Raw genomic sequence first — 21,258 nt, forward strand, 5'->3', positions numbered from 1 at the left:
GGGATACTTCTTTCCGGACCATCTGAGCGTCCTTGAAACAGATGGGTCAGGGTTGAAAGCAAAAGCATAGAATGCAGCCCAGGGAAAAGTGGGATGGTAGAAACTGGAAGAGAGTAGAAAAGAACCTGGAAAAAGATTTGGCAGGAATACCCAAGACAGGCTCTTCTAACAGCCTGGGGCTTCTCTTAGTCTAATAGCATCTTGTACTAACAGGCCTTTTTCTTGTGTATACTGTTCAGAGTAATTTTACATGTTTCAAAGTAGTTCAAGGGTCCAAGACAAACCAAACTGAATTACCTTGACGTCACAGTTGTAACAAAAAGTACACACTGAAAGGAAAGAAGGGGTTCGAGAAGGGGGCCGGCCCCTGAGTTAGGTGCTGCTTGTCAGCAGCCTGGAGTGGAGCCCCACAAGCTGGTCTGCACTATGTTCTCTCTACAGCCACCCACCCTCAGCAGGATAGTCAGCGTCAATCTCTCCTCCCTAACCCAGAGCTCGCTCTCTCTTCCTTAGATACTTTGTGGGAAAGAGATTCCTCGCTGGATCAACCGACTGGCCTACTTCAGCTCCTGTATCCCCTTTCTACAGAGTTGCCTCCCGAAGGAGTGGCTCACTCCTGCTGCACTGCAGTCCAGTGTCAGCCAGGAGCTCCAGGATGAACTGGAAGAAGCAGAGGATGCAGCCGCTTCCGCAGCCATGGCAAGTGCTGCAGCCGGTGCCAGAACTGGGCGTCACACTAAACTATGAGCATCTCCAAAGTCACACCTTCAGAACTGTCTCTGGCAGTTGAATACCACTAGAGAAAAGAAAACAGAGTAAATGTCCTTTGGATATTTTGTATGCAAAGATGGCTCTCCCCCAAATCCCAGTTTTTCAGCTCAGGATTATATTTGTAATCAAAAACAAAAACAAAAAAAAAAAAAAAGAAGAAAAATCACTTGGCGCAGAGGGAAAACTTTATATGAAGCTGCCCTCTTTTTTTTTTTTTAAATCCACTTGTAAATTTGGATTCACTTCCTCTGTTTTCTACAAGCTCTGTTAAATTACGTTTACAGTATTTTGTATCACTGTTTACAAATCTTGCATGGACTTCTGCCACCGTGAAAGAAGAAAATCTTCATCTTCAAAAATTAGGCAGGTCATCTTTGTACACATCCTGAAAATTGCCAGAGCTACAGCATAAAAAGTAGGCACATGAAGAAGTACCTACATGGTTAGTTCCCATCACCTGCTTAAGAGCTGTGTGTTAGATTTGTATTTGTTTTGTTACCATTTTTGGCACCCAGATACAGGAATCCAAACTGGCCTGACATGAAGGAGCACACACATAGCCCAAGGGTTTGGGGCCTTGGGTCAGTTCCTCTCCACCCCCTTCCTATTCTGAGTAGCACATTTCCCAAGGTGCCCGTGGAGCAGCTGGTTTTCATCCCAAATATGCCCACCTCAGCAGGGTGGTATTCTTGTATCTGCTGGCTTGATGCCTCAATTCTATACTGAAGATGTTTTTATGGAAGACACTCTTATTAACTGACAAATGTTTTTGCACATGTGTTGGGGGAGGGGCTTCACTTTTATTTTAATACATACTAAACTCCCTGCACAGGATGTTTTGGTGGGGTGGGAGTATCCTAACCTAGCTTCCTGAGCAGCAGTACAAACTGACATTAAACTGCTTTTTAACTCGTCAGGCTACCTTTTATACTAGACATTGAAAACTAGAGTCTAAAGAAACACACACTCCAAAGGTAATTCTTTAATATTTAATACTTTGTGTACACCATATCAGAAATGGCTTGTTGGAGTTTATTAGTTCATGATGAGAATAGTTTCGCCTCCTAATAGAAATTCTATTTTCATTGCTCTCTTGTTGAAAAATCATATTTTTGTGTGTCTTAAATTCATCTTTTTATGTTCTCTCAAATGTGTGTCTCATACATAACATAATCTTAGGAATGAAGTTGTCGCTACAGCTAAGTCGTCTTTAGTAAGGATGTTCTCTGCTAGAGTCTACCCTCAGTTGACCCTTGGATGTAAGAACCAATCATTACATGTCACAATCAATGTTCTGCCTTAAGAGTGAGTGTCCTGTGTAAAGTAGTGGATGCAGCATAGAAACATCCAAGGCACTGACTGCAGCTTTAGGTACTTCATTATTTGAAAATCAACATTTCTCTATGTGAGGATACATACATATCTTTGAGTAAATTACATCTTTAACTTTTCCATGAGCTGATTTTGATTGACACTTAACATAAGCACACCCTCTTTAGGGAAAGTAAACCTTGGGTTATAAACTCTGGCCTAAGGAAAATGAAGCCACTTTGTGCTGTTTGACTGTTCTGTTTCCAGAGAAGAAAGCCGTTGCAAGTTACTCTGCTCCATGAGAGGCAGAGCATGTGTTTCAGGAACCATGCAGCAGGACAGAATATGCGGTCTTTATGAAGAGTTGACTTGGTTCAGGTCTGAAAATGAGACTTAGGACAAAACACTAATGCTCTCCAGGAGGTTGTTCACTAAAAGAAGAGCCCTAGCCCTCAAGCCCAGGTTAGTAGGAAATGCTTGGTACAGTTGACTTGGGGTTTTTTATTTATTAATAATGTGGATCATGGTGTTTTGTAACCCTTTGAGATATAAATGTTTTGAATATGCTGTTGACTGAAGGGAATGGCCCCTCAGACATTTCTGGGTAAAAAGCCAGGAACAGCTCCTCAGTGCTCACCCATATTTCAGCAGCTCAACACACAAGTAACTTTCTGTCCTCACATCTGTCTGTAGCGTTTGAAGTTTGAAGGGGTATAAAGGTCTTCTGGGAAATAAACAGTGCCTGCTCCAGTTACCTGAAAATCAGCAGGTCAAGTTCTGGACATGAGATTCCTTGCAGTCTAGTGTACCTGAGGTTGAAAGAGAAAGAAAAATCTCAGTCAGTGAGGACCTTCTCTACAGTGCAAGTTAAAAGTAGGTTAAATTAATTTTGCTTTTCTTGCCCTTGGAAGAAAGCAATCTTGTTCTCAATCAGAACTTAGAAGAAAAAATCCCAAGTCACAACTCTGGTCATGAATTTACATGTGATCCATGGAGTCAAATACAGCGTCTGTACTGTAACCAAGTGAGACCATCTCTACTGGTAGGTTGAACAGTAATAGTGGTAAAAGATCAGACAGCTTGTTTCTGGTACTCGTTTTTAAGTACGATTGAGGGCATCAGCTTCAGAAGTGTAACATGGGGCTGTAGAAGGTGGTGATTGTTCTAGAGCACCTCCAGGCCTGAACTCCAGCCAACTATTGCTCTGACTCACAGCAATAGCATACTTACCCATCACCAGCATCTTACAGAGCAGGGAATTCCAGGTTTAGTCCATTGATAGATAGCCTTGTGTGTGTGTGTGGAGAGATTAGGCACCACGGACAGCTGCAGAACTCTGTTTCCATGGCTGCTTCTATCACAAGACGGGTAGAAACACGGTCACTGCTTCAGGGCTCCAACCCCTGTGTTGTTTTCTTGCTCCACTGGATATTTCCTGTAGCTTTGCTGTAGGCTGTGTTTGCTCCAAGTGACTAATTTAAAGTTGGTTTTGTCCGCAGTTGGCCATCCTGCCATTACGTCCCATTCTTGTCAGTCTGGTTTGAGAGTGTAGCTCACTGTTAGACTGTCATTGTCTGCTCAGTCTATCCACACACATCTCCACTGTCAACAGGTGGACAGCTGTCAATGACTCCTCATGAACCTGAAGAGAATTCTTGTGAAGTTGAATGCAAGTGTACTGTCATTCACAGTGTTTATAAACACCAGGAACCTTCACTTTTGCTACCTTGATATAGCATTGGGTTATCTATCATGTTACAACATTGAATACATCAATTTATTAAAAACTACTTTTATAAGAAATGTTTTATAGTTCTTTCTGACCTCTAAGAGACCATGCTGTCCTGTACTTGTGCTGGGAAGGGGTTGTTTGTACGATCCAGGAGTCCCATGTGCTCGGCAGGAACGTGGCCAGCCCCTCTGTGACAGGTCTTTCTTGTAGTCACAGCTTCCCTCACTCAGATGGTGATGACTCTTGGCACAGGCAGCAGGGAGCAGCGCCGGTTTCTGGAGAATGGAGGCGGAGTGGCCGACTGGAAGGCTTTCCCAACCCCTTCAGCAGTGGAGTAGGAGCCCGTGTGCTTGAGCCCCTTAGTTCCATTAGCCTCTTCTGCTCGGTACTCCAACCTCAACCTTGGCCTTCACCTCCATTGGCCTTTTTGTACCTTGCTCAATGTTTTCCTCCCCTGGTTTAAACTCTTCCCCTCGAGTTAAGGCTTACCAAGTAAGTGAGTAGTAGTTTTTATGGTCTACCAAGATTTGTCCACTCTGCCAAAAAAGAGTGATCTACTCTAACTAGGCTCTTCTCACCTCAGGGACACTCAGTGGGACACTTCCAATAATTTCCTAATAGACCCAGATCTGCTAAAACAACATAAAGGTACTCCCTCCAAAAAGAATGCCAATAATATTAGGGAACATTTACCTTTTTTTAAGAAATTGTCCCTAAATTTACCTGTGTATTGGCCTTGCTCTAATTTTCTGGAAGTCTGTGCTAAGGAAGATTAATGACTTCCTATACTTTCTAAAAGGTCAATTAGTAGCAAACAGCTACTTATTTTCTTATGATAGCAAACAGAACTTCTCTTTTACCTTTGTCACGGGGGGCTGCACTTTAAGCTACTAGCAGCCCTGCTGCTCAGGCTGTAGCCTGGAGGGGGAATTCTGTCCCCCCCCCCCCAGTGACAGCTTTACCTAAATCTCTGTAGTTGGAATAAAACTCCAGATTCAAAGGCTAGGGTGAAAACCTGCCAGCTCAGAGAGAGTAGCAACTGGCTCACTTCCTGTCTTTGCTGCCGTCTCCTTCCACACCGCCCCAACTGAAAAACCATGTTCCGCTCCTCCCTGCTGCTTCCTGTCAACTAGTTGCTAACTGCCTCTCGGAGCCCAGGTTAAGTTTATTAACACAAATGCAACACATCTTTGCCTAGTTAAATATTCCACAGCAGAGAACTGCAAAGCATTCTCAAACCTGTCTAGTTCCTCTCAACACACCTTGACTCAAACTGCAAATTTGAACAATTTCCTTCCTGTCCAAACCAAGGGAACACTAAAGAAATGTTAGAACGCCTCTCCACTGGCTCAGGGACCTATTCCAGAGACCAGATGAGCCTTGATGTGCTCTGCAGCCCTGCCCTGGCTGGGAAGAATTCACAGTCCCACTTGAGAGTGACCCCCTCCATGCTGTTGAGGGTTGCCATTTCAAAGCCTTGCTCTTTGGCTCCCCTCACTCTGGGGAGCACTCACTCGAAATGGGCCTCCAGGTTGAGGAAGACACTGGCTATCACCTTGTCTTCTGTCATATCCCAAACTCACAGGCAGGCAGTGGATTTAGTGCTGGGACAGCCTCGATCTACTCCTGAAGCCCTAACCAGATCTCAGATCTCAGGCTACCCACAGGACCTACATGAGTTGGAGGACTTGGGTACAGTTACCCAGGTTGCTAAACCAGACTCCTCAAAGCAGCTTGAATGCAGCTTGCTTGACTGTTCCGAATACACGTGAGAGGTGGATAACAAATTAAGAAAGGCAGTTTGGGGCTGGAGTGGTGGCTCGGCAGTTAGCACTGGCCCTTCCTCCAGAGAACCTGGGGTCCTGTAACTAGTCCCTGGGGGATCTGAAGTCCTCTTCTGCCTCTTTGACCTCACATGGTGCACAGACATACATGCAGGCAAAACACTCATTTAAAAAAAATGTTAAGGTAGTTTGGTCCACCTGGGGGTGGGGGCTCAGTGTAGGTGGCCTGTCCTTATCCCTCAAATATGAGCTGGAACTTCCCAGTGGCAAAACTGGAATATGGCCTGAGTGAGCAGAGGCTGCCAGACTTGGCCAAAGCAAGTATAAGAAACATACACCTTCCTCCTCTGTCAGCATCAGTGAACAGACACCACAGGAATATCCTAGCATTGCTCCCACAAATTTTTTTTTTTTAATTACTACCTTAGACTGAAGACAAAAGAAAAAGCAAAATCCTTTTGTTCTACCTCTGACGTGTTTGGGGATGTGCTAGGTCACTTAAATACATTTCATTTATCACAACATCCTGTGTGTCACAAACACAGTTAAGAGGTTATTAGCCTAAAATCACACAGATTTCCTGGTTAAAGTGACTGTCCAGCAGCCTAGATAGGTGAGCCATTGGAGGACTTTGTCATTGGTTCCCCTACAAAATTCAGTAGAGGTGGAGGCAGGATTTCCCAAGTTTTTGATAGGTTTGAGTCAACCTATACGAATTATTCAAAAAGTAACCACAAAATAAAACTTGAACCTGAACACTTTAGAGAAAACTGTCTAGAAGCCTCTAGTCCATAGGCTAAGGCTGGGCTGTTTTATCCAAGGGCCACCTCCATCAATCAGCCATCCATGCTTATGTCTCATCACCAAAGACCCAAACTGCTCAGACCCCAGGGACCCTGCACATCGCCTCATCAGCCAGCTGTTCATCCTTACTATCCCCTCTTCCAGTGTGGCAGGCAAAAATGCTTTAGTAGGTGACACCTGGGGTGTTTAAGAAGCATCTCTCAGCCACACCCTGGCCTTGGAGAAGCCCTTTGTCTTCTCCATTTCTGCTTCTGTCCTTTCCACTGCAGAGCCTCTAGCCAACTGAACCTGAGCTGTCCAGTTTCACCAGAAGCTACCTGCTGCTTCCCACTCTTCTGCTCTTGCTGTCTTCCTCTCCAGCCTTTTCCTGTCCTCATTCCCAGTGACTACATCCCCACAGATGGCCCATGCTATTTGCCTCTGTCATCTTGGCACCCTGACCCCCTAGTTGTCAGCCCCCTCCTCAATCATGTTCATCATCATTCTACGCCCACATTTCACCATCCATTCCCAGGTAATAATCACTGTCATTGTCCCAGTCTCTATCACTTTAACCCTGAACACTAGGAACGTTCTAAACCACTTTTGGAATCTTTTGTTTGTTTTTTTCAAGACAGGTTTTCTCTGTGTAGCCCTGGCTGTCTTGGAACCTTGTAGACCAGGCTGGCCTTGAACTCAGAGATCCACCTGCCTCTGCCTCCCAAGTGCTGGGATTAAAGGCATGAGCCATGCCTGGTCACTTCTGGAATCTTTGTTCCAAGCATTTCTGACCATTAACTTTAGGCTTACCCTGGTCCACTGCACTACAAGAAGTCATTGGCATTTTCAAGAACCTAAAGCATTAAACCTAGCAATTACTAATGTCTCCCCTCTAAACTCACCTCTTTCTCCTCTCACCCAAACCTAGATCCTAAGCAACTAAGTCATTTCCTCCTCAGGTCCCTCTGCCACTTCAGTTTCCCTTTATTAAAATGACCTGGCTGGCTAGCCCGATTGGGATATCAATTCTGCCACAGTCTAGCTGCCTCTGTGTGTGGGTTGGCTTGGCCTTACGTCTCTGTCCACAAAGCAGCCGGCACTCACCACTGCACCATGGCCTACTCTTGGTCCCTTGAAGTCAGCTTCCCCTTGTTGGAAGCTCAGTTGAGACCCTCACTTGATGCCTCAGTACAAAGATGTCGGGTCAATTGGCCTCTCATCTCTCAACCTCCAGGCTCACAGAATTTGTCTCCAGAGACACTGCTACCATGGGAGGTGCTCCCTACTTTTGTCACATGTCCCCCACCATCAGCTGTCCAGACTTTGTAACAGTTTTACTCCCCATGCCCCAACATCACATTCCCTCTTTCCTATCAGCAGGTAGGGCAGGGGATCTCCTCTACAATGTCCCCTGGAGTCCTGCTATGACAAAGTGAAACTTCTCCATCGCCACAGCCAATATATGCCAGCTCCATGTCCCAGTCACTGTTTTGAAAATCGCCTTGATTTTGAATGATGTATAATCTAGTAGAATTTTGGTCTGGGAGTGGAGCTCCCAGTGTATCAGGTGGGAGAACACTTGCCTAGTATTTGCAAAGCCCTGAAAAGTAGAGGGGAGAGATGTATACAATTGTATGTATAATTTAAAGGGTAATAAAATGAATAACGCGCTCTGTACCTACCACTCAGCTTAAATAACAGGCCTGGAGAACATGTCTAGGCCCCTCCCCCATTACTACCTCTTCCTTCCACCAGAAGGGGAACCACCATCTTGAAGTTCATGTACATTGTCCCTTTGGTTTTTTTCTTTATGGTTTATTACCTGCATATGCCTATTTTTGAGCTTTGTATAAATGAAATCATATATATCCCATGGTTTTTAAATTCTCTATTTTTATAATTCATGCATATTAATATGTATAGTTCTAACTCGTCTCCACTGCTGTATTGTATTCTACTGTATTATACAAACACACCATGATTCTGTTTATATATTCTCCCTTTGATGGATGTTTGAACTGTTCCAGCTTTCTCAATGATGAGCAATACTTTGTGAATTCTCTAAGGCATGTCTGCGGTTGTGAGGATCTCTCTAGGAGCTGCTAGGAATGTATGTGTTCAAACTTATTGATGTAGAAAAACAATATACTCTTATTACACTTTTATTAAATAAAATCCTGTTCAGCCCTCTATCCATCTGCTAATCAAACAGAACTCCATGATCCAATTCTCTTAGAATATCACATAATGAAATTTCTCAGAGCTTTGCCGTAAAAAATATTTTTCATAACTAAAGGAATCAGACAAATGAAAATCATACTAACCTCCCACACAGCCAATGGGAAAGATAACACTGAACATTGAAAAAGTAGTTTTAAAAAAGTCTGGTCAAGCTGGGCACAGTGTGCATGGCTGTAATCCCAGGTTTGGGAGACCAAAGCAGGATTGTGAGATTGGGACCAACTGAATGACACAGCTAGAGGTGTCTCAAATAACTTAAAAATGTACGCCTTGTTCTCTGTAGAACGACACTTAGGAATATTATGATTCACGGCTGAGCAGCAGAGCCTGGTTAGACTTTCAAAGCTTTAAGGAATAAATTAAAAACAGAAGTGTCTGTTGGGCCTGTGAGATGATCAACAGGTAAAGGTGCGTACTGCCCAGGCTGACGACCTTAGTTCATTCCACTGGACCCACACAACGGAAGGAGAGAACTGACTCTCACAACTGTCCTCTGACCTCCACATGCGCACTGTGGCACACATACATCCCTCACACACATACACACAAACGAATGTTTTCAAAAATCTGTTAACTCCAGAGAAACCTGGGACCTCATGTGTCCTCTGTGATAACATGCAGGCTTGGCTGCAGGGTTGGACATGGCACCAAGTAGTCCTAAAACTTGCCTCCCCTCACGGGGCCATAGCTTCCAAGGGGCAGCCAGATACAAGGGTCTGAGGGAAGGCAGTTTATCCCTGCCCTCAGATTCCAGCTCCTTAACCTATAGTGAATTGTATCCTCAGCTCTCCTGGGAGCTCCAGACCCTGGCATTGGACTGGGACTAGAGGCATCTGGCTCCATGGGCTGCGAGCTACCAGGTTGCTGCCTTCTTCATTATACAAGTGACCACTGTAGGACTACAAAGCCCTTAAGCACAAGCTAATCTAGTAAATCTTTTTTTTTTTTTTTTTTTTCGAGACAGGGTTTCTCTGTGTAGCTTTGCGCCTTTCCTGGAGCTCACTTGGTAGCCCAGGCTGGCCTCGAACTCACAGAGATCCGCCTGGCTCTGCCTCCCGAGTGCTGGGATTAAAGGCGTGCGCCACCACCGCCCGGCTTTAATCTAGTAAATCTTATATCTACATTATTCTAGTCCTGCTCCTCTGAAGAACCCTCCTTAACGCAGATTTGGGTATTGGTAGTAGACAGGAGGTTAGCTCTGAGAAGGACTGGCCAGTGGGTTCCCCAAATTAGGACATTAAAAAGATAGGACCAGGGGCCAGGCAGTGGTGGCACACGCCTTTAATCCCAGCACTCGGGAGGCAGAGGCAGGCGGATCTCTGTGAGTTCGAGGCCAGCCTGGGCTACAGAGTGAGTTCCAGGACAGGTGCAAAGCTACATAGAGAAACCCTGTCTCGAAAAACCAAAAAAAAAAAAAAAGGGACCAAAAAAGAAGCCTCAAAGGAAGAATGGACACTCTAGATGGGCCAGCTCAGGACCCTAAAACAGGATGGTGGTGGCTGAGTTCAGGTCATTCCAACTTCAGGAATTCCTCATTGGGGAGCATGTGGAACTCTTAGCTTTTTCTCCTATTAAGTCTTTCAATTTTAGGGTGACAAAGCTTCTACCTATTCTTGCACCCTATGCATCTACTTTAGAATTCTGGGTAAATGGGCATCCAAAGAGAGCACACCCCGTTCCTGGAAGTGTCTACCCTGGAGGAGGCATGGGGGATGGTTGAGCAGAGAGGAGGAATGTAAGCCCCCATGGCTGCCAGGATCAAGCCAGAGTATGTTTTGGCTTCCTTGTTTAATATCATTAAATAAACTTGAAAATGTGTGTGTGTGTATGTGTGTGTGTGTGTGTGTGTGTGTGTGTGTGTGTGTGTGATGGCATGCATACATAAAGAGGTCAGAAGACATCTATCAGGGGTCTGTATTTTCCCGCCACCTTTTGGGATCCAGGGATTGAACTTAGATTGCCAGGCCTACACACAAGCACCTTTACCTGCTGAACCAGCATGCCAGCCTGCCCCAGTTAAACTCTTGATTGAGGGTGGGAATTCTTCCCTTTCAAGAACATAAGAAAAGATACTTTAGATAGAGTCCAGACCAGAGGAAACTGGAGATCTGTACTCTTGTGAGAAGTCCTTCTCTGGGGAGGTGTAAACGTCTACCTCTCCTTACACTGTCCCAAGGGTAAAGTACAGCTCCACATGAACTCATTGGGCTTGCTCACAGAACATGGGTGAAAGGCTGCTTAAAAGAGCATGGGAAGCCCAAAGCAGCTCGCCTAGGAAGTCTTAAGCATGTATGATGGTTTTTCTGTAGCTGAAAAGATGGAGTCCCTTCTTGGTTAACTTTCCTCAACATAGATACCCTAGCACCTCCCCAGATACCATGCAATCAGGGTTTGCAAAATCAGAATTGCAAGCAAATGCCTAGGAGTGGCTGGAGTCTGGAGGGGGGGTGTCTAATGATCCCACCCCTTCCTTCTCTAGAAGACCATCAACAGTCAGCAGGCCCAGGGGTGGTGGTCTCTTGCAAGCAGGCATGCCTGACCTGATGAAGATGTGGCTGTGTTACTCTGGGAATAGCACTTGATAACATCTATGTATCATCATGACTGGCTCTAGAAAGAATTGTGGGTGCTGGGAATTGAACCCAGGTCCTCTGGTAGGACAGCCAGTGCTCTTAACCACTGAGCCACCTCTCCAGCCCTTCTAGAAAGAATAGTAAGGGTGGCTTTCTCTAACAGGGTTGGGTGGGTCTCTAATTCCGCTACAGCCAACCTGGCCCAAGTCCTCCTCGTGGTATAGAGAGTTAAGGGGTTACACACAGCTAAAGGGATTACACAAGAGAAAACACATTGTTGGCTCCTGATTCACCATTTGTGAGAGGCAAGGAATTTAATGACTCCACATAATCTTTTGGAACACTTCGGGGGAAATAAGGAATAGAATGATGCTGGCTGATTGCTAAAAGACCAAAGAAATGAAGGAAATAAGCTTAGAGAGGCAAGTTTCCAAGCTCCAGATGAAGACATGACCAACCATAGTTCATAGACCAAACACCTACTGTGAATGAGCTGGAAATGCTGGTATCCCTTGGCTTAACCATGGGAGGACTCAAAGGCCAGAGAAATCGTAATGCTGGAATGCACTTTCTGGGTAAAACACACTACCACAGGAAGGAAGATGTGAGCGGGCACCAGCACACTTGAGCTCTGGCATTGCTCTTGCTTGTAGGCCAGGTCTTTCTTACTACGGGAACTGCAGCTGCTCAGTCAGATAACTAAATGTCATGGAGCCCAGAGTAGCCAGGGCCAAGTGGCAGCTCTGGATGGCCAAGGGTAAGGTGAGCAGACTTCCTGCTGTACTGGCAGCCGAGGCCACTCAGTGATCACAGTGGTCTGATTCATGTAGACCTATAGTACTGGCTGATTGATCATGGCGCCCCCAAAGTGACACAGATGGGAACCTACAAATCCATGCTAGACCTGTATAAGCAGAGAAATTCCACAGCAATGAACCAAAGCTACCATGAATCACAGCAACGGAGCATCATGGCCCCCACAACCAATTTCCAGACTTGAGACCTTTTGGGGGCGAGGAAAGAAACAGGGTTTCACTATGTATCCCTGGCTCTGACTGTCTTGGAACTCACTCCGTAGACCAGGCTGGCCTTGAACTCATAGAGATGTGTACCAGGCCTTTTCTTTTTGGGCTGCCAACCAGCTCCCCAAATCATGATGCAGAGACTTTTTATTAGTTTTGAATGCCCGGCCTAGCTTAGGCTCCTTTCTGCCAGCTCTTTTCCCTTAAATTAACATGTTTCTCATTATCTACTTTTTGCCTGTTCATCTCTGATGGAAGTCACGACAGGAACTCAAACAGGGCAGGATCCCAAAGGCAGGAGCTGATCCAGAGGCCATGGAGGGGAGCTGCTTACTGGCTTGCTTCCCATGGCTTGTTCAGTCTACCTTCTTATAGAAGCCAGGACCAGCAGCCCAGGGATGGCACCACCCACCATGGGCTGGGCCCTCCCCCACTGATCACTAAATGAGAAAATGCCTTACAGCTGGATCTCAAGGAGGCATTTCCTCAGGGGAGGCTCCTTCCTCTGATGACTCTAGCTTGTGTCAAGTTGACACACAGAACCACCAAGTGCAGACATGCTGGCCAAATAATGAATTTGGATTGTTGGGCCTTGGTGTTTTGTCTCAGGAATGAGTCCGTGGCCAAAGAAGGGAGCAGACCTTGGGGGCTAGCTTTGGGAATGCAGTCTAACGGTTTTAGCAAGGGAGAAACGGGTACAAACAAAACCCACCGGGGCCATGTTTACCATGCTGGGGCTCTTCATCCCCACCTGTGTGTTTTATCATTGGGTCGCCGGGGGTTGCGTAAGCGGGCATCATCCTCTGGCTTCTTCCTGCTGACATTGGGGCATTGTTGTTAGGGACTCAAGGGAGCTGGATTGTGGTCCAGGTCAGGAAGAGCAGTCTGTGTCAGTCCATGTCCATATTTCACAGGACCATCTGAAGCAGAGGACGCACCGGCAGCGTTGGAGCGGTTTGTGAGGATGGACTGTCAGTTGCCTTGGAGCCGTCTAGGATGCAGATTCTGAGGGAACATCTGGGGCTAGCGAGTTGTTGCAGATCCCTTTCTTTCCCTCTATGCTACTGTTTGGACTCCCAAACATTTACTATGGCTCAAAAACATAAACCTGCTGCCCTTTCTACAATATAGATTTCAATACAGATAACAAACTGGTAATGCTACTGCATCTAAAACATTTATCTCTTTTTATAAACTTAAAAAATGAAGGGCTCTCGCAGGCCCAAGCATGGCAAACATGGCCCTGGTGGGTTTTGTTTTTACCCTTCTCCTCGCCAAAAACCATTAGATTGCATTCCTAAAGCTAGCCCCCACGGTCCACTCCCTTATTTGGCCACGGACTCATTCCTGAGACAAAACACCAAGGCCCAACAATCAAAACTCATTATTTAGCTAACATGTCCAGTCAGGACTTACCGACTCACCCTACCACAAACTCTCCCTTTTTCTCCTTAAAAAAAAAAAAAAAAAAAAAAAAAAAAAAAAAAAACCACTCCTGCTTGCTTGCTGCTGCTGCTGCTGTCTTCCTTTGTGGACTCCCCCACCCCACCCCACCTCACCCTGCTTGCCCCTCTGGGATAATAAACCTCCTTTATTCTGAGAATTTGGTGTCTGAATGTGTGCTATTCTTGAGGGGCCACCCTCCCTCACACCGTGGGGCCCTGAGCTCATCCTGAGGCAGTGGCTTCCTCAGTCCTGAAATGCACAATTGGGGCAAATATACTTAAGAGCTGGCAGAATCCCCATACCGGTCCCCCTGTCTGTGGAGGGAGTGGGGACTGTTATTATTGAAAAGGCCAAAAGGAATCCATTAAAGCTGCCTCTGCCCTGGAAAACAGTGACCTGAAATCAGTGTGGAACCCCTGCAGGGCCTGAAGAAACCAGTGCCAGGAAGAGACTTGGGGGATGCAGGTCTGTAGTGGCCTCCAGATCTCTGCTTCACTCTGTCTCCTGTTTGGCCTGTGCAGAAAATGGATGGATCGGGAGAAAGACTGTCAATTATCCTAAGTTTAATCAAGTGGCAATTCCGATGCAGCTGCTGCCCCAGATGTGGCCCTGTAAACTGCCACATCTCCTAGCCTTTAGTACTGTCAGCTGATACTGCAAATGATTTCTTCTTCTCCATAATCGTCTATAACGCCCACCAGAAGCAATTTGCTCCCAGCTGGCTAGTCCAGCAGTACGCCTTCACTGTCCCCCCTTAAGGGAATGTCAATTTTCAGGCCTGTTTCACAACTCAGTTCAAAGAGAACCGAATCTCTTGTTTCCTCCACAATGTACAACACAGATCCATTACACTGATATGTTAGAACCTGGGTCTGCCTCTTTAAGAGGCCAGGTACTCTTAAGAGGTGAGATCTCCCAGCCTGAAGAAATCAGGCCACACACAACCCCCCTTCAGCTCTCACCCTGGGACGGAGAGTTAAGGTGTTCTGGGAGCTGTTAAGAGTGTTCACTGTGCTGGGCGGTGGTGGTGCACACCTTTAATCCCAGCACTTGGAAGGCAGGGGCAGGAGGATCTCTGTGAGTTCGAGGCCAGCCTGGTCTACAGAGTGAGTTCCAGGACAGCCAGGACTACACAGAGAAACTTTGTCTCGAAAAAACAAATAAACAAAAAGATTGTGTACTGCTCTTGCATAGGACTTGAGGTCGGCTCCTAACACCCACATTGGAGAGTTCTCATCTGCCTGTAACTCCAGCTCCAGGGAATACAACACCCTCTTCTGAACTTGGCAGACACCTGCTTTCATGTGCATGCACGCACACACATATACACACAAAATGACTTTTTTTTTTAGTTTTTTTAGTTTTTCAAGTGTAGCTCCGGCTGTCCTGGAACTCAATCTGTAGATCCGGCTGGCCTCAAGCTCAGAGAGATCCGCCTGCCTTTTCCTCGGGATCAAAGGTGTGTGCAAATCTTTTTTCAAAAGCTGTTCTGCAAGTTGGAATTTATACCTGGCACCTCCATGCTGTTTGTCAGGTATCCTACCCCAGACTAAATCACATGGCATAAAACTTCCTGCCAACACCCCGAAACGTATGAAAGCCCGTTATTTCCTTTGTTCAGAGGATTGATCCCCGAGGCTCCTCCGACCTCTCCCTGGCTCTTAGTCTCACCATCTGTGAAGTGTCTGTCCGTGTCTTAAAGGAACGCCTTTCCTTCCTTCTATGCTGGTTTTGATATATTCCTGCAGGGTTTCTCTGTGTAGCCCTGACTGTCCTGGAACTCACTCTGTAGACCAGGCTGGCCTCGAACTCACAGAGATCCGCCTGCCTCTGCCTCCTGAGCACTGGGATTAAAGGCGTGCGCCACCACCTCCCAGCTTCTTGTTCCTTTCTACTGTGCCCGCTCAAGGCCTGATCCTGGCCTTAAGACCTTTTCTCCTAATAGACCTCATTCCTGAAGGGTAAGGAGAGCTGTGAACGTGGAGTGGAGCTGATCCTAGAGAGAGACTGCCTATGCCAGAGGTGTCAAAACTGGATCAGCAGGCTGCCCCCGGCTGCTGGAGCCCAGCTGATGCCACCCCCCAGACCCAGGACCAAGGTGCAGGCTTTGGCCTAAGCTTTTCATGTCTTCAATCCCTTTCTGAATGGGAATATTCCCTCTGCCACTGCATGTTAGAAATATATCATTTTGCTTTCTTTCTTTCTTTCTTTCTTTCTTTCTTTCTTTCTTTCTTTCTTTCTTTCTTTCTTTCTTTCTTCTCTCTCTCTCTCTCTCTCCTCTCTCTCTTTTTCTTTCTCTTTCTGTTCTTTTTAATTTTCAGGAACTCACAGCTAAGAGATTGCCTTGAGTGTTAGAAGAGACATCTAACTTTGTCAAACACTTTCACAGTGTTGTAAGTGCCTCAGACCATGCCCTTCAGGCCAGGACAGGGGAAGCTATCTGCAGTGAGACCTGGAGGCAGGGTACAGAGATAGATGCTCAGGAGACACACAGGGAGGAGCCAGCCCTACCTCAGGGACCTTCTGGCTCCTTTCTTACAGCTAACATTTCTGCAGCAGTTAGCGTGGGGGAACCAGACGCTTATACAATGTCTCTAACCGATGAAGCTAGCCAGCACCGTGGCCGTCAGTTCATTGTTTCTGTTTGGGAAGCGGGGCATAAGGATCCGAAGTCTGGTGAGAACCCATGCAACGACGAGTTTTATGTCAACTTGGCACAAGTTAGAGTCATTTTTAAAAGAGGAAACCTCAATGAGGAAATGTCCCCACCTGACTGACCCACTGTGGACAGTCCTCTGGTACATTTTCATGATTGATGTGGGAGGGACCAGCTCGCTATGGCAATGCTATTCCTGGGCTGGTGGCCTGGATGCTATAGGAAAGCAGGCTGAGCAAGCCATGAGGAGCAAGTCAGTAAGCAGCACTCTTCCATGGCCTCTGCATCAGTTTCTGCCTCCAAGTTCCTGCCCTGCCTGAGTTCCTGTCCTGACTTCCCGCAATGATGGGCTGTGATATGGAACTGTAAGCTGAAATAAACCCTTCCTCCCCAAGTTGCTTTTGGTCATGCTGTGTTATCATCATAATAGAAAGCCTAACTAAGACAGCCTGGGACAAAATTAAAAGGGCTGTGGAAATAGCTCTGTGGTAGAGCACTTGCCTAGTATGAATAGGTCTTGGGTTCCATTCCCAGTACCAATAATAAACAATAAAGCTTTGCACACACACACACACACACACACACACACACACACACACACACACACACACAACCTAAGCTGGTTTACTTCCTCGGGCCATGAGATGTGTTTCTGGAATATTTAAGTCAACAGAATAATGCCTGAACAATGAGGTGTTGCATTAAAAATGTCCCTGGTTTTCCACTAGGGAGAAGATGGCATTAGGAAAATGAGACTTGTATGGTACTATTTTATGCCCAGAAGGTCACAGTTAAAAGTTGCCATTATAATAAAATATGGAAAATTCCTAGCCTTGAGCTAGTCAAGAGAAAAAGAACACACTACCAGGTCCTCATTCCCAAATTTTAACTGAGAGCACCCAGCGTGAGCAGTGCGCCTGAGCTAGGGGTCCAGCAGGTGACACCTGACCGTTAACAAGCAAACTTAATAAAAGCTGCCCCTTCTGAGAGGGAGGTAGGGTAGCCAGGAGGAGCCGCAGCAACGCCAAACCTGCTAGGCTGGGGGTGGCGCCTGCGTCAAAAGAGAAGGCTGAAGATGTTCATTCGATCACTACAACCACCATCCGAATATAAGCCAAGCACCGCGCCGAGCTGTGTGCTTTTAGACAAAGAGCTAACAAACGGGCGGAGCTAGGAAGGAGAGAGGGAGAGAGCGCATGTGCCATACAGACCAACCCTAAGTCTTGGCTGGCTTCAGTCTAAGCAGGGGCAAACACGGTTGAGTCCACAGAAGGGTCAAAACACAAAGGCGCAGCTACATTCAAATTAAAGGTTAGGAAATGAACTGTGGTTTCCTTTGGCTCTTTATAAAAGAAGTAAGTCCAGGAAACATTAAGTAGTTGGCACTTCTTGCTGGTTATCCAGCAGCACTTCCATTATGGTGTGTGAGGGTTCAGCAGTTTGGTATTCCTGTGGTCTGTCCAGTCTCTCCATGCAGAGGATTTTACAGGGCCTACAGAACAGCCTTTAAATTCAGGCGTCATTGGATTTGAGGCCAAATCAGTTCAGCACGAGATCCAAGAAAACTGGTTTCCTTCTCAGAATTAAGTTTCACAGGTTTTCTGGTTTAAAAAAAAAAAAAGTCTCTCCTGTCACAGATTTACGGACTCTATAAGCTAGCTGGGCGATGACAGGATAAAGAAATTCACAAAAAAATGCCAAGTGCACAACACTGTTCAAGTCTAAAACCCAGAACTGCAGAAAAACGGCGCTGCGAGCCTCTGTTCCTGGTCCAAGCGTTCTGACCCGTGTCGTCCTTTTCCTGCTCTTCTCAGTCTCCCAGGTTCTTGCCCAGGACTCCATCACCACTCCTGTCCAAGAAAAATCACAGAAGGTCCTTGAGACTCAGCCCCTGCATAGGGCCAGCAGATGGAAACGGAACCGCCCTGACTACGCTCAATGGCATCAAAGGAATTGTTAAAGTTACAGAGAGACTGGACGTCATGTAACAGCCAAATCGCTGGGCGTGGGGCTGATCCTCCTCCCCACCTCCTAATCATGTCTTCAGATGAGTCCGCTTTACTGAGAGGTGATGGCCAAGGCCGAGTAATTGGCGGGCCTTGTTGGAATAATGTTTAAGAAGGGAAGGGCAATGCTCTAATCTTTAAGGCATAATAAAATCCATGGCTCCACTTCTGCCCACAGGTAGAACTCAGAGTCCAATCTCCCCCCCCCCCCCTTTGGTGTTCTGAGATAAGGGTTTCTCTGTGCAGCCCTGGCTGTCCTGGGACTCAGAGATCCACCTGTCTCTGTCTCCTGACTGCTGGGATTAAAGGCGTGTGCCTATGCCTGGCTCCAGATTCCAACCTTTTAATCAAAAGAAAGCAGCTCTTCTTCAAGGGGCCTAAACAAAACCCTGCTGCCCCCAACCTTTGTCTTGGGGTATTTTAAATTCTAAGGAAGGACAACTGTGATGCGTCCCTTTCCTAAAACTGGTGTAGCTAGGGAAACGGGGGTGGGGTCCAAAGCTGATGGCGAAGGAGGGGTCCATCCTCCATGGCCTGCAAGCCTGCTGATGCCTCCCTGGCGAGCTAACCAAACGTCCCCAACAGGCCAGTTTCACTCAGCGTGAGGATCCCTCCGTTGTCTGGCTCATGGCTGTGACCTCTTCCCTGTTTCAGCCCTTACAACAGAAACCAACCGTGTTACCCAGTTTTCTTCCCCTACCACACAGTACAGGAAAGTAGATTTGACATGGACAGTCTATATGTTCTGTGCGCTTCCGCCCTTTTCCACCTGAAAGCCAACCTCTGCTCAGCTCAGAACACCGCTCTTTCATACAACACAGTGGTGCCTGGTTCTAGAACCTCAGAGACGATGAACTTCTTTACATGGGTTGTAATTGTGTCTTCTTGACACTCCCTGACTGCCACTGCCCCTGCCCCTGCCCCTGCCCCTGCCCCTGGATGATGTGGAATTACATCGTGATCATTGCCGGGCTTTTCTCCCCAGACTCCCCAGATTCTCTAGGTCTTGGGCGGGGCAAACCCCAAAGCCTCTACGGAGACGGAAACACCAGGGCACATCGTCTTCAGCTTGCTAGATGGGTCGGCTCCTGTCTGTGGAGCAGTGAGGATGATGAAGAGTGAGGATGAGGATGGAGAATGAAAGCAGCCAAGGAAAGACCATTCCAGTAGCTCATTAACCTCCGAGTCCCTGAGAGTGCTCCTGGCACTCACTGGTGACATTTCACTTTCATCCTGACAGGTGTGCTAGGCCAGAGTGTCATTACAAAGTTTTTATTGAGGAGGAGGAGCCAAAGGTCACCCCACACCCCATCCCGCCCCGGGGAAATCTGTTGGCTGCTCCCTAGCTTTTATCTCTAACAGCAATTCTCACTCTCCTAAGCACCCCCTCCCCCAAGCCTTGCTTCTAATATTGGCTTGCATGCTGGTAAGAACCTGTAAAGAGGAAAGTGAGCGGGACTTGAGGAAAAGGATTCCGGAGAGTGGGCGGGAGAATGAGAGGATAAAGGGTAGGGATATGATCGACGTATGAGGTGAACATACAAGCGCGCGCGCGCGCGTGGCGTGTGTGTGTGTGTGTGTGTGTGTGTGTGTGTGTGTGTGTGTGTGTGTGTGTAGACATGAAATTGTGAAAGAATAAATGATTCTTACCTAGTATTACTATCGTGCATGAGGCAGTCAGAGGAGAACTCTGTGGAGTTGGGTTCTCCACCTTTACCTAGGGTCCCAGGTTTACCCACAGAGCCATCTCTAAGGTCCCAAATAATAAGCCTTAAAAAGCAGTGTTTGTTCAACATCTGGCTTATAAACAAATGAAATCAAGGATGGCGATGCAATTCCACGCCCCCCAGGGGCAGGGGCAGTGGTGGGGAGGTGTTCAGGAGGCAACACTAGATCCGCTGCCTAGGGAGGGACGGGCTTGGAGGCTCCAAGTGACTTCACGGATGCACTCAGCCAAGCTGATGCCTCCCTCCTGCGCCTGGGATGCGCTTAGGTCCCGAGAGACACCCCCCGCCCCCAAATGCGCGTTCTTTCATTCATACAGTGCGAGGTTTATTTTCACTTCTTGCTTTCGTTTACAAAACCTAGCGGACCCGAGGCCGCGGCGCGCGCTGGCGAGGCCGGCCGGGACGCCCCTAGTCGGCGGCCGCCCGCTGGCGGTCCAGCACCAGCAGCGGGATCTCCTCCAGGCCCTCGGGCCGCTCCCCTCGCCGCAGGTAGCGGCGGCGCCACGTCGCCAGCCTCTGCAGCAGCCTCTGCAGCCCCGGCGGCCCCCACACGCCGCGCTCCGGGGCCGCCGCGCCGGGCCGCGCGAACTTGCCCTTCCTCCGGCGCGCCCCGCGGGCCCCGCGCGCGAACAGCCGCCGCCAGCACCAGAAGCCCAAGCCCGAGCCGCCGTCGCCCGACGCCCTGCGCGCCGCCGCCGCCTCCGGCTCCGCGTGCCGCGCGCCCCGCTGCAGGCGCGCCACCTTCTCCAGCAGCTCGTGCTGCACGCCCCCGCGCCGCGGCCCCCGCGCCTCCGCCATGGGCCGGCCCGGAGCCGTCGATTCGGGAAGTCACCGGCTGGCGCAGCCCTGCGGTGGCCTCCAGGACACCAAAGGACCCGCGTCCCTCCGCAGCCTTCGGGGGGACTGTGTGCCCTGCAGCCCGTCCCCTCCGGTTAGGTTGCCAAGGAAACGTGGAGGGTGACTCCACAATGCCAGCCTAGCTCTGGAGGATGCCCTAGCATCCAGAGACACCCCCCCCCCGCCCCCCAAGCATCCTGAGGTCCAGGAGTCAGTGTGCCAAAGCCAGGCACAGTGGCACCGTGTGTAATCCCAGCACTCAGAGGTTCGAGGTCAGCCTGGGACATCGTGAGCCCCTATCTCAACCAAAAGAAGTAGGGGGGAGGGTGGTGCGGGGACTGAGCCCTTTCCTTAGGGAGTGACTTCAGA

The 21,258-nt window shown here is 47.9% G+C and overlaps 2 protein-coding genes and 1 long non-coding RNA gene across 8 annotated transcripts in view; 1 reads left to right on the forward strand and 2 right to left on the reverse strand.

Annotated features, from left to right (window-relative positions):
• Desi2 (desumoylating isopeptidase 2) overlaps nt 1-3,885 on the forward strand; it is a 56,664-nt gene extending 52,779 nt beyond the window's left edge. For all 5 annotated transcript variants that reach the window (XM_076548040.1, XM_006974211.4, XM_042258693.2 and 2 more), the window contains exon 5: nt 514-3,885. In XM_076548040.1, coding sequence (XP_076404155.1) covers nt 514-747 — 234 coding nt within the window. In that variant the 3' untranslated portion in view covers nt 748-3,885. The remainder of the gene's footprint in view (nt 1-513) is intronic.
• Nucleotides 3,886-17,644: 13,759 nt separating this feature from the next.
• Nucleotides 17,645-19,124, reverse strand: LOC121821180 (uncharacterized). 2 transcript variants are annotated; one of them, XR_006061879.2, is made up of 2 exons: nt 19,026-19,124; nt 17,645-18,169 (listed from the first exon to the last, which is right to left on the reverse strand). It is a non-coding gene; the product is annotated as an uncharacterized LOC121821180 (long non-coding RNA). The 2 variants fall into 2 exon arrangements; XR_006061878.2 differs by having other exon boundaries at nt 19,008-19,107.
• A 1,228-nt stretch (nt 19,125-20,352) lies between these two features.
• Nucleotides 20,353-20,999, reverse strand: C11H1orf202 (chromosome 11 C1orf202 homolog). Its single transcript, XM_076548043.1, has one exon. The coding sequence runs from the start codon at nt 20,848-20,850 to the stop codon at nt 20,461-20,463; it is 390 nt and encodes a 129-aa protein (XP_076404158.1). The 5' UTR covers nt 20,851-20,999; the 3' UTR covers nt 20,353-20,460.
• Between the last annotated feature and the right edge of the window lie 259 nt (nt 21,000-21,258).

The sequence above is a fragment of the Peromyscus maniculatus genome, chromosome 11, assembly GCF_049852395.1.
Source record: "Peromyscus maniculatus bairdii isolate BWxNUB_F1_BW_parent chromosome 11, HU_Pman_BW_mat_3.1, whole genome shotgun sequence".
NCBI classification, from domain to species: domain Eukaryota; kingdom Metazoa; phylum Chordata; class Mammalia; order Rodentia; family Cricetidae; genus Peromyscus; species Peromyscus maniculatus.